The 15,765-nt window shown below is 62.4% G+C and overlaps 4 protein-coding genes across 4 annotated transcripts; all 4 read right to left on the reverse strand.

Annotated features, from left to right (window-relative positions):
- Positions 1-817: 817 nt before the first annotated feature.
- On the reverse strand, positions 818-6,295 carry LMXM_26_0360 (conserved hypothetical protein; the record flags this gene model as incomplete). The annotated part of the gene is made up of 1 exon (XM_003876291.1): positions 818-6,295. One exon carries the CDS (start codon positions 6,293-6,295, stop codon positions 818-820), a length of 5,478 nt encoding a protein of 1,825 aa, XP_003876340.1.
- A 908-nt stretch (positions 6,296-7,203) lies between these two features.
- On the reverse strand, positions 7,204-9,765 carry LMXM_26_0370 (conserved hypothetical protein; the record flags this gene model as incomplete). The annotated part of the gene is made up of 1 exon (XM_003876292.1): positions 7,204-9,765. The coding sequence occupies one exon, from the start codon at positions 9,763-9,765 to the stop codon at positions 7,204-7,206; it is 2,562 nt and encodes an 853-aa protein (XP_003876341.1).
- A 2,582-nt stretch (positions 9,766-12,347) lies between these two features.
- On the reverse strand, positions 12,348-13,151 carry LMXM_26_0380 (conserved hypothetical protein; the record flags this gene model as incomplete). Its single annotated transcript, XM_003876293.1, has 1 exon — positions 12,348-13,151. One exon carries the CDS (start codon positions 13,149-13,151, stop codon positions 12,348-12,350), a length of 804 nt encoding a protein of 267 aa, XP_003876342.1.
- Positions 13,152-13,948: 797 nt separating this feature from the next.
- LMXM_26_0390 (RET2, RNA editing complex MP57) lies at positions 13,949-15,481 on the reverse strand (the record flags this gene model as incomplete). The annotated part of the gene is made up of 1 exon (XM_003876294.1): positions 13,949-15,481. One exon carries the CDS (start codon positions 15,479-15,481, stop codon positions 13,949-13,951), a length of 1,533 nt encoding a protein of 510 aa, XP_003876343.1.
- Between the last annotated feature and the right edge of the window lie 284 nt (positions 15,482-15,765).

Raw genomic sequence — 15,765 nt, forward strand, 5'->3', positions numbered from 1 at the left:
GCGTCGGGAGCTCGTCCGATGTGTTGCGCGCACGTGTGCGTTAGTGTCGACTGCGTCGTCACTCCATACGCCTCTGTGTGTGTGCGTGTGTGTAACGTTCGTTGTTTCTCGTTGTTCGCTGTTCTGTTCTCGTGGACTCTGCGCGTGCGCACAGACACATGGGCGCGTGTGCTGGTCGTTTGGGTGCAGAGAGAGGAGGGAGGAGGGGCAAAGACGAGGCAATGTGGGTGTGTAGGTGTGTGTTTATGCGTGTGTTGGGGAGGGGGGGGGGCTGCGAGAGGTATGAGAAAGTGCAGTTTTGACGGCACGAAGCCGCATCTCGCATTAGCGGGACCCGATGGAGAAGAGAGGCGGCGTGGGGGGAAGAGGGCGGACCAATGAAGGACGAACCTGCCATGGCGACCTCTCCCTCTCCCGCCCGCCCTCCCAAGTCTCCTGTGCTACCGACCGGGCACGCACCTCCATCCTCCATCGTTGTGCATGTGCGTCTGCATCGCTGCTGCCCCCCCCTCACGATCTGTGCGACTGTGCACGTGAGCATGCATGCGCGTCGTGCCCGTCGCTTGTGGTTTTCGCCGACGAATGACAAAGAAAAGATCTGTAAAGGATACGACAAAGGCGCACACACGCATGGGCGCATGCACGTGTGGGGCAAACGGAGATCCGGCAAAGCCCAAACATAACATCAATGTCCTCCTCCTCTGTCGCGTTGCGTGCCCCGCGTCCTGTCAGGGGACTATGTGCCTCTCCATCGCATACGCACACGCTCTTCCCTGCCTCTTCCCCCTCTGCGAGTCATGCGCGAGTTGGCAGAGGGCTACTCCAGCTGCGACTGCATAAAGCGCAACATTTGATCGTCTGCCTCGCGTGGCGACATACTGCGCGACACGCCGAACACGGATTCGATTTGGAGGGTGCACGGCTCCCAGAGGGCGTCCAAGGCGGCTTGGGGGGTCGCACCCGTCACCTCAACAAGTATCCTTCCAAGCCGGACGGACGTTGCAGCACCAGGCACGATTTGCGTCAACTGGAGAGTACCCGTCGCGTGTCTGAGCTCACCGGGCGGCGCCGCGCCGCTGTGACACGAGAAGGCGACGCGTTTCGGTCTGGATCGCTGTCCACCATGCGACAGCGCACCCTGTTCAGCTTTCTGCACAATCACAACGGTGCTCTGGTCATCGCTGACGGAGATGTCCTCGACGTCCTCGCGTTCGCACACGCGCCAGCCAAAGTAGCGACGGAAAAACGAGACGCAAAACTCCTTCGCGCGCACATCACGTCCGCTCTGCAATGCCGCTCGCTGCGCCAGGCCATTGGTGAAAACGAGCTCCCGCAGAACGCTTCGCATATCGTCGGTATCGCCACCGCCGGTGGTGGTGGTGGAGCGCGTGAGGAGGCGCTGCAGTACGGAGACCTCTGCGCTGAGAATCTGCGCTGGCGCCCACACAAGCGGCACCCACGCCTCACGCAGGAGCTGCACAGACTCCATCTCGGTTACTTCCACTTGCGCCTTCGCCGCACCCACGCCGTACATCAGCTGCAGCCCAAACGTCTGACTCAGCCGCAGTGTCACGTGGCCGTCCCTGCAGCCTACGAGTGCGCCGAGAGACGTTTCCATGCGCGCGTGGGCTGCGTCAAGGACGGAGCTCAGCGTCTGAGGCGTACGCGCAGCCGTCGGTGCCGCGCAAGCCTCTGATGCACAAGTTGCGGACTCCATCATCATTGGCGGCCTAGGTTCGGCTGTGGCAGTCGTCGCTGGGCACGGTAGCGGCGCAGACGGCGACGATGGAGAGTCGGCACCCCAGCGGGGCCACACGGCACTCTTGTTGCTCGCAATGCGAAACTGTGCGTCGTTGACCGACGCCACCATCTGTGGATAGCGAGTCCACTGGTAGAGGAGAGTGTAGACACTCCGTATCGCTTGCCTCTTTGACGAGCGATGGCAGTACACGTACAGCGCGGGCGGGGCGTCGCAGCAGGGGTTTTGCGCAGACGGAGATGAAGGGGGCGACGGCGTCACAGGAGCAGAGAACCCGAAAACGCGAAGAGGGAGCTCGAGGCGCGCCGTCCACACTTTCATGTACCGCACCTCCACGCTCTGAAGGTCGGCAGGCGTGCAGCCCAGAGTCTCGCATAGAGACTGCACGATGGTCTCTGTCGAGGTCTTCTCACACTCGGCCCCCAGTCGCTCCCACACTGCCTCCCGGATACGGGGAAGCTCGTGCGTCTCTACTAGAAGGCGATGATAAAGTTGCATCAAGTGCATGGGGACACAGTGCAGGGCCATCGGCTCAGTCACAAGTGTTACCGGCGTCTCGCATGGCGCCTCGCTCCCATTTTGCCGCAGCCGTCCCCACCCCTCGACAACAACGCCTCCCAGTTCCTTGTCGTAGCGGTGAGTCACGCGTGCGACACCGCGCTGCCGCGCGAGTGCCCTTTGGGCAGCCTTGATGAACCCGCCAGGAGAAGGAATGGGCGCACTGGCCAACTCTTGTCCGGACGCCGCGGTGGGCAGGCTGGCCGTCTGTGCGGGTTGCAGGGCAGGAGAGTGTAGCATCCTCCACAAGACACCAAAGCTGTCTGGCCCTTCCTCGCGATGCATCACACTTGTCGGCAACTTTGCGGAGGTTGCACCGTCGCTCGACTGCACCGCAACGTCCCCTAGCCCTCGCCGCCTCATGGAGACTTTCGACCACCGAGGTCCAGAAGCCGACGTCGACGGCACAGGTGAGCCACGCACCAGCTCTGCCACAAACACCTGAGTCCACTCCACGGGCTCCTCTTCGCTGGCAGTCGAAGGCCTGAGGACCCACTCGCACGATAGTTGGCATTGCGGCGGCAGACAACCACGGTCACTCTCGGTGGCCAGCGCCGCAACACACCTTCGCAGGTGCCGCATTGCTTCCACGGTCGCCCTCGCTTCGGGACAGGATGCGTCCATTACACACTGCAGCAGCATTGACCACTTTCTCTCCGAGGACCCGCCGAGATTGCCCTCTTTCATGCTCACAGTGCACAGGCGTACCGGCGACATGCGTGGCGCGACGACGAGCCACAACTCCGTCACTGCGCCGCATTTCTTCGTGTACACGTTGTGGCCAAAGAGCTCTTTGAGAACGGCCTCCGCGTCCAACGCGGTCAGTTCACAAAAGGTGGCTGTGAAGAGCAGCGCTTCGACCACCTGCGTGAAGGTCGCGCAGCGCACAAGCAGCCCCTCCACACCTGCCGGGGCATCGCTACCTTCCTCCCCGCCAAGCGCAGTCGATGGGGCGACACTGTTACTAGGATACGCAAACAGGTCAGGGCGTGAGAGCTTCAAAGCCCTCCTCATCGCAGTATGCGCCGATGAAAGCCACGCCGCACTGGCAGGGAGCCGCACTACTACCGCCGTGGTCAACGGTGGCGAGCATGGCTCCGCTCCGCTACACGCCTGCGCAGACGACGCTGACGGGGAAGCCGTGGTGGATAGGTGCAGATCATACTTGGTGGCGCCATGGCCTGAAGAGTCCTCTGCCACTTTTTCGGCATTGCGCCGCCGCGGTATCGCTGCTTCCTCGCAGAACACCGGCGTCAGCGACGCATGAAGTGGACTGCCGTGAGGCACCAGCCACTGCGCCGTCAGAGGCCAGGAGTGGAAGAAGGTAGCCTCCATGGAGCGGGTGTGAGCAGGCATCCACACGGACAGCCGCGCCGAATCACGGCAGTGCTCCTGCACGGCTGAGAAAAGAGTCTGTTGCATTTTCTTGGCAGCGGCGCTCGTTTGCGCCTGCAGCGCAGCGGCCCCTGCGTTGAAGGGAAAAACGAGCATCAGCGTGCCGCAACGCCCGAGGCGCGTGTGACCAGCTCGCGTCTCCTGATCGTGAAGAATCGCTGCTTCCTCCGTGTGCGCACCCGGCCACTCGTCATCCCTTCGCTTGCAGGTGTCAACGTCGTCGTCGGCATTGGACCCACTGGACGCCATGGTGACGAGAAGACGCTGAAGCGCCTCCGGTAGCGTGCTGCGCCGCGGTAGGTACGCCGTCCTGTACACCGGTCGTTTCGCACAGAAGCGGAGAATTCGCCGGTAGCCAGAGAGTGTATTCGCACCCTCGAACACAGCAGGAGCGGCATTGTCGCCACGCTTTGCCACGAGCTTCGCTGTGTTGGCGGTCCATGTCGCAGAGGTGAACCCCATCGCCAACATGGAGTCGCTGATGGAGAGCACGTCCACCGAGATGCACTCCAGCGCATCAAACGCGGGGTTGGTCGCGTCGTGGGTTCGATTGCCCGTGTCGGGAAAAACAGAGCACGTGTCCATGTGATCGCCTTTGCCGCGTTGCGCGACCGCGGTGGTCGCCGGCAGAGGTGCTGAAGTGGCGTTGCAGAGTGGAGCTGCCCATGGCGTGTGTACCTGCGCCGCAGCCGCGACGTCCGCGTAGCAATCACCGCACAAGATTTGAATGCTGGTGAGGTCGCCTGCCGTACAATGTGAAACTCGCTTCGCGTTGGTATCACTGTCCTTTACTATGAGCTCCGCGTCGTACTCGAGCGAGAAGAGTGGAGTGGTGCATACGGTTACCGAGACCCGAGGCAACCCCCGCAGACCATGCTCGTGCCGGAGAAGCTCTCGCAAGGCGGCGCATCGGTCTTCGGGTGTGCCGGGGTGAAGAAGACCCAGCTGCGGCCACAGCGGTGGCAAAGCACAGCTATCTGTCGCGGCGCTCCGCTCTCGTGAACCAATCGCCCCACGGAGATGGACTACAAAGTCGTCTAAGTTGGCCCGCCCCACAAAGGAGCTCCAGCGCACGCAAGCCGGCAGTCCTACATCCGCGGCAGTGGACACCGTCTCCTGCGCTCTACATGGCGTTCCTTGCGCAACTGACTCGCTGCCGCCTCGAGTGGCGCCAATCCAGTCGTAGGCGACCGTCGGAGAAAGCACGGCCGCCGCGCTCACGAGATGATTTGCCAAGTCCATCGGTCCACACGTCCAGTCTGTAGCGGGAGACAAGCGCCCACTTGCCAGTATGCGTGAAAGGGTGGATACCGCGTACAGGTCTTGTAGAAGTGCCGAACAGCTCGCCGGGTTTGTGTAGCGGCGGGACACGCCATCGGCTGCCTTGTTGTCCACAAGCTGAGCGAGCCCACAATGTGCTTCAGACAACTGAAGTACGGCTGCCACGCCACTTTCGCCGTTGGTCTCGTCGCTGCGGGTGGCGTGCAGCGTGAAGGCAAGGCAGAGATGAAACGCCACGGCCTTTGAGTGTTTCACGTCCATGTCAGCGTTGCACTGGAGAGACCAGGAACGGCGTGCTCGCACCTCGCCCCACCACGGGCAGTGCCGAGTCGCATGGTATAGAGCATGGTCGCCCTTCTCCATACACGCCCGAAGGCCACGCATTGTGAGCTGCATTTCGCAGAAGTCGCCGCCGGCTTCCTGGACAAACCTGCAGGCCTCCTCCACGCTGTCCCTTGCGTATCGCATGTGCAGTTGCCGCAGCTTCGCCTCCACCCGTGTCAGGGCCCCCTCGATTACATCCAGCAGCTCACCGACCTCATCGTCCCCCGACTCCTCGCCGCCACCGGCGGCGGGTTCGACAGGCGTAAAGCGCGGCTGTGTGTGCCACGTATCGTACAGCTCAGCGGAGCACCGCCACCTCTGCCCCGTCGACTTCTTGGTTTTTCGCGACGACACATCGGAGGCGACGCCGCGCTCGTCGCCACTCGTCCTCTCCTGCTCAGCAGCAGTGGCAGCGAGGTCATCCTGCCGCAGCAGCCGCACTCGTAGTGTCAAATCGAGGGCGTCAAGCAGCTCGATCACATTCGGCCGAGCAGTGCACAGGTGATGAACGAGAAACGTCTTTGTTGACTTCCACGACACCCCACGCATTACCTGTGCACTATGGATGGCCCTCCACCGCACACTCTCGGTCACGGCCTCGGCAGAGGTGCCGCAACACTGCTCCACGAGGACGACGCTGATCGGATACTCCTCCAAAGCACACACGAGACTCCCCACAACATGCGGTCGCTTGACGGGAGCGATGTCAAGCGTGGTGGACACGTCGCCGAAGTAGTGGTCAAAAAGTGCGGCGGCATCGGAGAGGATCTTGGGTGCTGCCAGAGAGGTCGCCAACGACGACGACGGAAGGAGAGGGGGCGCCGCGGAGGAGGGCGTTGTAGAGGCGGAAGGTGCGGTGCCCTCAGCGGCCGTACTGCACCTTCGAAAAGGGCCCACCACCTCGGTATTCAGGCGCCACGTCGCGGCTGTCGAGCCTGAGAGCCACCGCACCCCAAGCCTCTGTCGCACACGGCGCATATGCCCAGAACCACCCCCCGGCAAAGACGCGACGGTCTATCCTACCTGTGCGTCTCGTCCTCTATGCGCGTGCGTTTGGGATTTTCGTGCGCGTGACGGGTCACCCCCGTGCGTGAGGGCACACGAGGGGAGATCGACGCCGGAAAAGGGAGGGGGACGTAGCGACGGTGAGCCGCAGCAGCAGTCCCGAATAAACCAAAAAGGGTAGCAAAGAGACGTGGCCGAAGCAGAGGAGGTGGAAGGCAGCCATCCGTACTCGAGCGGGCACCCGTCCCGCACGCCGTGCGAGCGAGGGGGGCGACGCACGTCGCGCTGAGGCGTCGAAGGGCCCGTCATACGCGAGGCGCTTCATGTCATTGTGGCGTCTGCAACGGCACGCCTTGGGAAGGAGAGATTCGTCCGTTGCTCACACAAATGAGCTCGTTTACCTCACCGATGCGCCGTTTGCTGCGACAGGGGCGCAGACGCCCTGCCGCGAAGCGCCTGCGTGCCTGTCTGCCTGTAGCGGAGCGAGGCGGACGAGGATCCGAGCGGAGCTCGGTTGGAGGGAAGGTGAGAGACACGCATGCGCCTAAGTCTTCGACGACCGATACAAATCGACACGCGGATGCGCACACAACGCCCAAGACCCTGTGTGCGTGAAACGTTCGGTGTTGCCGCTTCGGTTCCACGCCTCAACAACGCCGAGCGAGCGACGCGAGACAGTGGGCAGGTAGTTTACATGGAGAACAAAGGGCGAGATGGCGACGCGCGGACATGCACTAGAAAAGGGCGACTGGGCACACCATGAGAGCTGCCACAACGGCCTCGCGCATTGTGCGCTGATGCGCGCGCCCAGAAGAGAGTAAAAAAAAAGCCCCCACCCGCCCATACACAGAAAGGAGCGGAGAGAGCACGCATGCGGTGCGCTACACCGGCTCCTCAACCGCTACAGTAGTCAGCTCCTCGCCAGGCAAGCACAGGTGCATGTACGGCAGCTCGTACACGTCGTGACTCGTTAAGGTGGCAAGGAGACCGCTCCGATCGCTGCGCAGGGCAGCATTCCAGTCCATCGCTGCCTCGTCGTACCGCTTCAGCTCCTTTAGCGTGAGTGCGCGGTTCACCAGCGCGTTCCAGGCTGAGGGGCACGTCATGGTCGACGTGTCGCCTGCAAGGGGCGCTGTCAGCGGTGCGCCTGGGGCGCATCCCAGAACCACGTTGTAGTCCCTCAGGGCATCTGCGTAGTTGCCGAGCTGCTGATATATCTTCGCACGCTCATGATGGTACCCAAGCGGCGCGCACTCCGTCCCACCACCCAAGAGCGGGGGCTCTTCCCCGCGTGCCGTGGCCGCCGCAGCAGCCTCCTCGGTATGGGCGATGATAGCATCAGTGAAAGCTGCGAGGGCCTCGCTGAGTCGCCCCGCAATCGCGAGCAGCACACCGTACGCATACGCGAAGGGCGGAGTGCGCTGCAGCGAGGGGTTAAGCTTCAGCGCCTCGGTGAGACTATCAAGAGCGGCACCGTGCTCACCGAGGGAGTGATGGATGCGACCCTGCAGGTAGTAGGGGTCAGCCGCCTCAGCACCAAGCGCCACTGCGCGCTCGACCTCGCTGCAAGCACGAGTGCACTCCTGCACGTCCGCCAGCGCCTCCGCATAGCGGGCTAGAGAAAAGAAGACCAGCGCGCGGTTGTAAAGCAAGGCGGGCACCGCCCGTCCACCAGCCAAGGTGGCGGTGGAGGAGATTTCACCGGCCCCACTCTGACTAGCCTCGATCGCGGCGGTCGCCCAGGAGAGCGCCAGTGGCAGTCGACCCAGCCGTCTGAGAATAACGGCGTGCAGGTGCTCCACCTCTCCCGGCAACACGCGATGGCACGCAGCAAGGGAGGTGCTCATAGGTCGAGCCGTCTGCGACTCGTGCTTCGCACGCTCTGCCGACGACTCAATGCTAGGTTCTTTGACGTCGGCCATCTCTCTAGGGGTGGAGTTGCTCTGGGATGCGCCTGCGAGCGGCGGTGAGGGTTGGTCGGTCGTCGGTGTAGATGGCTCGCCTTCGCTGAAGGGTCTGGCTCGCAGCGTCTGCAGCGCTCCTAGGTGGTCCTTCACTTCCACCTCCGACACAGCAAGTCGGAAGAAGCAGATGTCCCTCTGAGCGGCGTCGCAGTGATGCTGGGAGGAGCGTTGGCGAGCCTCGCGGAAGTGGCGTGCGGCGAGGTCGGTGTAGCCGTAATCGCTGTACACGAGTCCAAGGTGTGTGTGTGTCAGTATCCCCACATCTGCCACGCACACTGGCAGCTTGCTCATGTGCGAGGGCGGCTCCTCGTCACCGCCCCCGCTGCAGTTGCCGCAAGCGGTCTCCCTCAGAACCTGCAGCGTGTTCTGCAGCGCACGAAGCGCTGCGTGCCGGTCGCCCCCTTCGTGACGCACAATCCCGAGTAGCAAACCAGCGCATAACCGGATCGACACCTCTCGGGTCTGCTGCAGCGCCTCGGACTCAAGGGACGCTGCCGCGGAGGGGAGGTCCTTGTTGCAGAAGATGTGAGTCAGCCCCATGGCAAGGCACGCGTGCGCGGCGGTCTTCTGCGGTGTCGTTCCCCCTGGTTCTTGCCTGACTTTTTCCATCGCTGTAGATGCTTGCAAGTCGATGAGCGCCTGCGGACCCATGCCCAACTCCATCTCGATGCAGCCACGGTAGAACCGGAGGCAGTGCTCTTGCTGTCCTCGCAGGACCGCCTCATTCATCCTGGACAGTGCTTCGGCGTACCGCTTTCTGCGCACGAGTGCGAGGCTAAGGTGCATGGGGTACTCCAGCGGTTGTGCGTCCATCTCCGTCGCCCGCGTCAGGCACTCAACCGCCGGAACAAGGGAGGCACCCTCGAAGTAGTAAGCAAGTCCCATGTCGTGCAGCACGGAGGCGGGCCCCTCCCCTCCTAACTCGACAGACTTGCCAAGCAACATCTTTGCCTTCTTGTACTCGCGGCTTCTGAGGCAGCTGCGGCCGTACAGGGCGTACACCTTCGGCCGCGTTGCTTCGTTGACGCGAGACCACATCGGCTCCTGCAGGGTCTGCTGGAGGCAGCACTGCGCGAGGCTCACGCATCCCTGCTGCATGTGCACGCGACCAAGCTCGTAGCACCACATTCCATTATCCGGCTCCCACCGCAGCGCGCTGCGCAGGTCGGTAACGGCGTCCGCGTACCGGCCCATGCGGTAGGACAGGCTTGCCCGGCCTCCGTAGAGGGACGCGAGGCGGCGCGGGTCATTGCTGCCCTTGTCCACCTCAATCGCGAGTGACATGTCGGCGAGGGCCGACGTTAGGTGGCCGAGGCGAGAGGCCAAGGTGGACCGCAACACGAGCGCATGCACATACGTGGGGTCCTGCTGAACCGCAGCTTGAAGGAGCTCGGCCGCCTTTTCCGGCGCAAACGTGCCCTCCGAGAGACACTGCCTGGCAGCCTCGACGAGGCCCTTCGTCGTGCGTGCCGCCCTCATGGATGCGAGGTGTACTGGAGCTTCTGTGTGGCTGTAAAGCGTTGGCGTGCGTTGCGTTACGAAACAGGCAACTCCCTAGGCAGGTGCAGGCGGCATACATACGCGTGTCACCGCACCCGCATGCCCCTCTTGCCCTAACTCAATGCAAGGGGGGGGGCGATAAGTGAGAGAGATGGGGCGCAACGTGCACAGGCCTTCTCCCCTGTGTGAGATGCGCCTTCGACCGGGAGCAGACGGCGCAGGGGAGGAGAGGACGGGGCGGCGAACGGCCTCGGTCAGCACACACGGCACGAGCAGACGGCAGTGCACAAGAGCCGCAGAGAAATGGAGCAGAGGAAAAAAATCGTCAGAGGCAGGTTCGCACTGCTCACCGAAGTGCCAACACAGACGGGAGGAGGAGGCAGAGAGAGAGAGTTGCGGAGTGGGAGAGGGACAGTTGCGCTCGACGGTGCTCGCAGCGGCTGACGAAGAAACAGATGAGGCCTCTTGAGGGGCGGTGTTCATCAACGGCCTCTACATATTTTACTACCCCTGGTGTGCAGACATACACATAGGGAGGGGGAGAGGGTTGCTGAGGCAAGGCGGGTGGATGTGTAGTCATCTTGGAGTACGCGCAAGGGGCCAGCGCGAAGCAACCGGCGAGATGACCGCGAGACCTGCACTCTTCGTAGGCAACTTCGACAGAAGCGTGGGCGCCAGTGTAGAACTACGAGAGGGAGGGGTGAGCACCCGTCTTTTCTGGTGCATTCTCGGCTTGCTGGTCTACACCTCCCCTCCCCCCCCCGCCCCAACCCGCCTCTCTAACCTTTTCCCTGAAGCACACCGATGCACGGGGCAGGACGAGTGCAGGAGACGTAACGCGGTGTGCGAAGGAATAAGGTGGAGAAAGTGGACAGAGGGGTGGTTGGGGGGGGGGGAACAGCTGTATATGCCAGGATCATCTCCATCCGCGTGATGACGGGACATCAACAGAGACACACATACCCACAAATACGCGCCTGAAGTGATGAGCACAAAACGGTGAACGCGGCAAGCGGCGCAGTCGACGACAGTGACAACTGCCAACAGATTGCGCACGTCCGCAGGGGATGTGGATGAGTGCAGCGGAGGCTGCGCTGAGACGACGGCACGGCAAACAAATCAGGCAGCAAGCGGAAAGACAACAAGAACACACGCACGCAGCTGTGCGCAACAGACAACTCGCGAGCGCGTGCACACATCAACGGCAGCCCACGGCACCACCGCAAGAACCACCCGTCCCTCCACTTGGCGTCTCCAAACAGGCAGCAGACGAATACGCATCGATACCCACGCCCGCGTACATGCATGGCCGCACGTGCGCAGAAGGGTGAATGCCGGGTGCATAGGAACACGGAGAGGAGCAGGCAACCGAATAAAGGCTTTGCCAACGTGTCCACTCGGCACCATACAACGCGACTCGAACGCCTCCCCCCACACAGCACGCCGCCACTCCAGCCCTGCACCCTCACAGAGCCGTCCCCGTGTGTGGCTGTGGCTCCATGCAGCCGTCGACACACGCGCGGTACAGCAGTGCGCCGACTCGATCACCGTAGCACCGCCTCGGCCTCATACTCTGCCCACCCACACCTCGGCCCCGCAGGCCGCCTCACAGCCGCTCGCATCACGCCCGGTCGCCACCTCGTGCACACCCTCTCGCGGCGGCTCAGCAGCCCCACACCAGTGTGGGCCGTGTGACGGTCGGGGGGTGAGGTACCCACGCGCCGCGCTCACACTTTGCCTATTCATATGGATGCCACAGACGCCTGGCCACGGTCGCGGGTCGCGCCGACGCGGCGCCGCCAAGAGCCTCACCGCCGACGTCAGCAGCCATACATCGCTCTGGCATCCCCGCGTAGGTGGGTGTCTGACCCTGGCACCACCAGCAGGGAGGGGGAGGGGCTCGGCACTGGCAGGGAGAGGGGCAGGGGGTCGCGGGCTGATTGGCTTCACCCGCACAGAGAGCGGGAGTACCGGGCCCTGTTGATATCGGCCCCCCAAAGGGGTGCTGTCCGTCAAAAGGGAGAAACATCTAGAGGACGAGCAACAAGCACGCGGCAGTGCAACAGCCTCCAATACGCGCTGCTGCCTTGGAGGGAATCATAAAAACCAGAACGTGAGGCACGAAATGGGAGGAGAGGTGCGCGGGGAGGCAAGGGAGCAAGGGCGCAGGAAGTGGCGATGAATGCAGCCGTAGCCTCTTCATCACAGCAAGACGGAGAAGTCGACATCTAGCTGGGAGCACGATGCCCGGCCAGTGTCTGAGCGCTCACCGACAGAACCGGTACACACCGTATGCCGCAGAAGATGACGGAAGGCACAAGGCAGCGAATACGTGACGCGCAAGACGGGGTAAAGTGAGAAGCGGGAAAGGCAGGTGCAGGAGGCAGGAAGGGGGGTAGGAGATTGCCCGATGATTAGATCGCGTCACGAAACGACCCTCGTCTTTGCCTGGAGGCTCTCAGCGCCTCTCGCCGCCTCCGTCCCTTGCTCGCCGTCATGTATGCGCCTCTGACAGAGGAACTGTGCCATCCCCACCCCAAGCCTACATACATGCGCAGTTACTAGACGCACATCAGCTGCAGGAGGCGCTGGTCTATGGCGTCGTAGGGGACCTGCATGGGCGGGATGTAGAGGCCAGATGGCGTCCGCACAGAACCGCGCACCTGCTGGTTCAGTTCTGCAGCACCACCGGAGAACTCGATGCCTCCACCGCTGGCCGCGGCTGCCGACGCGACCAGCCCGTTTGGGTCTCGAAGTCGCTCCTCGTCGTAGTTCGACAGTTGGAACTCGTTCGCAATGCTGGTGAGGTAGGCTACGCACCTGTCGTTCGGCGGTGTGTACATGCCGAGCCGCTCCATCATCCGCTGGTTCACGGAGAACTCCGCATTCGACATCGACATCTCGACAAACTCGTGACCGAACTTTGACTCGAACATCTTGCGCAGCGTCGCCAGCTCCGGCACTGAGTCACCGATACGCGCGCTCGCCCACAGAACCGAGGTAATCGCCTCCTTCAGCTCCGGCGGGCACGCCGAACTCGGGTCCTTCTTTTTCTTGTCCGTCTTGGGCGGTTTGCTTTCGGCGATGAGCTGCACACGATTCGCCAGCAGGTCGAGGAAGAGCGACAGCACCTCGTAGCCCTCGATGTTGACATCCTCGCGGATACAGTTCTCGACCCGAATACGAGCGGAGTCGTACTTCTCCAGAGCGAGCAATTCTGCAACGCTGCGTCGCTGCGTCTTGACGCTGTTCACCAGCTTGTTCTTCTGCATTCCTAGACGCGTGGTGGCCATGCGGATGTTGGCGCGCACCTTGACCGGGTCGAACCCGCCGGACGACTTTGTGTTCTTCAGGAAGCCCTTCATGGTCGTCGGTGTGGTGGTGTTTCAATCTGTGAGCGGGTGTCTCTGTCAAGTCGCTTGGCGTGTATGTCAGCCGGTTCGCCTCGCGCTTCGTGCGGTTGCCGCGCGTCGAGACAATGACTGCGCTCCGTCGAGCAACGAAGCGTAACGCGTGAGTCTGGCTCGATGAGTAGAGGAGCAGTGGCAGACACACGCGAAGGGAGAGGCGACGCAGCCGAGGGCGGGGCAGCGGAAAGGGGGGAGAAGGGTGACGGTTCAAAGAAAGCAAAGGAAGTGCGATATCGCTACGATGGCAACGCGGACGGCAGAGAGAGGGGGAGGGGGGCTGTGCGTATGTTTACGGCTGTGCGTGTGCGTGCGTGTGTGTGTGTGTGTGTGTTCATACGCGGAGAGGGAAGAAGCACGGAGGGAGAGTCAGAGAGAGAGAGGCAGAGGCATGCACTCCAAAAGGCAAAGCGCGACAGTGCTGTGGTGGCACCTGCTAGCGACAGGCAGCTGCAGTAGATGGCCAGCAGTCACGAGATGTCGCGGTGCTAACAGCGGTGACGCGACGCGTGAGCGGAGCACATGCGCCGATGGCGCCCACCTTGCTAAAGAAGGGAGGGGAGAGGCGGGCACATGAGTGCTGCGAGACAACTCGGTAAAAAGGCACAACGAAACACTTACGAACGACACACACGCACGCCACACACCGAGCGAGACTTACCCGCGGCACAGTACAGCGGAAAAAGAAAGGTTCAACATGAAAAGGTCACGCACATCGGCAGCGACAGAAGCACAGGCATGTGTGGCCCACACGGCTAATCGAAGCGGTTATGGTGATGGTGGTGGTTCGACGTACCCCCACGTCTGGCACCGAGGATCGTCTTTTCTGGTGCATTCGACGGCACGTAGCGCTCCATCGTGGCCGCCGCACGCGCAAACTCCTGCTTCACCTGGTTGAACTTAGCTGCATGAAGGTGGCGACCGAGGTTCAGTCCGCCGATCCCGACGTCTTCGTATGGGTCCTCGATACCGAGGAGGTAGCTGAATGTGCCCTGCTTGCTCTGCGGGAAGTTCCAGTTCACGTCGGAGCGCAGTGAAAGCCGCGGGCGGCTGAGGCTGATAATGTTCTTCTCATAGTTGAAGTGAGCCGCGTAGTAGGTGAAGAAGCCGTGCAGGAGCTTGCCGAGCTCGACTGGGTCGCAGTCCAAAAGTGGGGAGAAGTCGGGGAAGCGCGGCATGTGGACTGGGTGGGCTAGCGACCACGGGTCGATCCAGGCCAGCTGCCGAGTTGCCAAGAGGTAGTGAACAAACATGACCGTCACCGCGTAGGAGGTGAGCATGGCTGCCGTCCCCAGCCCCACGCCGGAGGCCTTGCCCCACGCCTTCGCGGCCATGGCTGCGTGGCGGGCAGCTGGGGGGCCGCTGTGCAGATAGTGGCGGAGCAGGTAGCTGTTCTTGACGCCGTAAGCGACAAAAGAAATATCCCACTTGTACATGAACATCTCCGGGACGTATCGGAGGTCCAGCATGTCGCGCGTGTAGTCCTCGCGCATGCCCTTGGTCATGATCACTCCATCTGGGAAGAAGCCGACCGCCTCGATGGCTTGCTCGCGCGACGTGCACTGCACCGCGCACCGGCAGCCATACGTCGTCCGCTCCACCCAGATGCCCTCGATATTTTCCCGCCCCATCTTTGTGGCGATGTACTCCAGATCCTTGGAATCCAGATGGCGGTTGCGTATATCCCACAGGGTCGTGCGCGACTTGCGGTCTTCCTCCTCCGTCAGCACGGCGTACCGCCCCCGTGCGACCTTGTCGTCGTTGACGTAGCGCAGTTTCACGACAGGGGTACGAGCCTCCGTGAGAGCCAAGAGATTGCTGCGCAGAAACTGCGGCACGTAGCGCTTGACAACTGACCACAGCTTTTCCGTGCGCTTCGCCTGCACGGAGTGGTCGGGGTACGGGTCGTCGAAGACACAGGCAAGGTCGAGGTCGCTGCCCCACTCCATCTGTCCGTGCGTCACCAACGACCCGCAGCAGTAAATTTTTGCATCCGGCGTCCACTTGTCCGCAAGCATCTGCAGCTGCTGTTGGGCTCGAATGGCCGTGCGAAACATCTGCTCTGGACCAATCCGCTTTCTGTTCTCCTCCAGCAGCACGCGACCCCACTGTGCGTAGTGATCCTTCGAAGCAACCAGGTGCGAGGCGTAGCTGACCCCTTCCGACGCCGACGACGACGCTACGTTCGGCGAAGATGCAGCGTCAGTCGAACTCGACGCCGCCACCGCGCTGGAACACAACCCGCGCGTGACGGCCACGTAGAGGCGCAGTGGAGTAGGGGCGTACATCATGACGCCCTATCACGACCTCCCCCAGAGGCTTCGCTGTCAATGCGCGAATGTGCGGACGCGTCCGTACGAACAAAGTTGCGTGCACGCCTGCGACCTACAAGCGAGAAGACCGCACGCAACACTGTTCCGCGTGGCAGTATGCAGACTGCAAGAGACAAGTACGTGGGAAAGAGAGCGGAGAAGTTGGAGGGCCCAGCGGCGTCAAAGCGGGTGAAGCAGCGAAGAGGAAGACGTTGTCTCGCACACGTCGGGGCACTTTTCCACCCTCCGACGTGCTGCGC

This window comes from Leishmania mexicana, chromosome 26, assembly GCF_000234665.1.
Source record: "Leishmania mexicana MHOM/GT/2001/U1103 complete genome, chromosome 26".
Lineage (NCBI taxonomy): Eukaryota > Euglenozoa > Kinetoplastea > Trypanosomatida > Trypanosomatidae > Leishmania > Leishmania mexicana.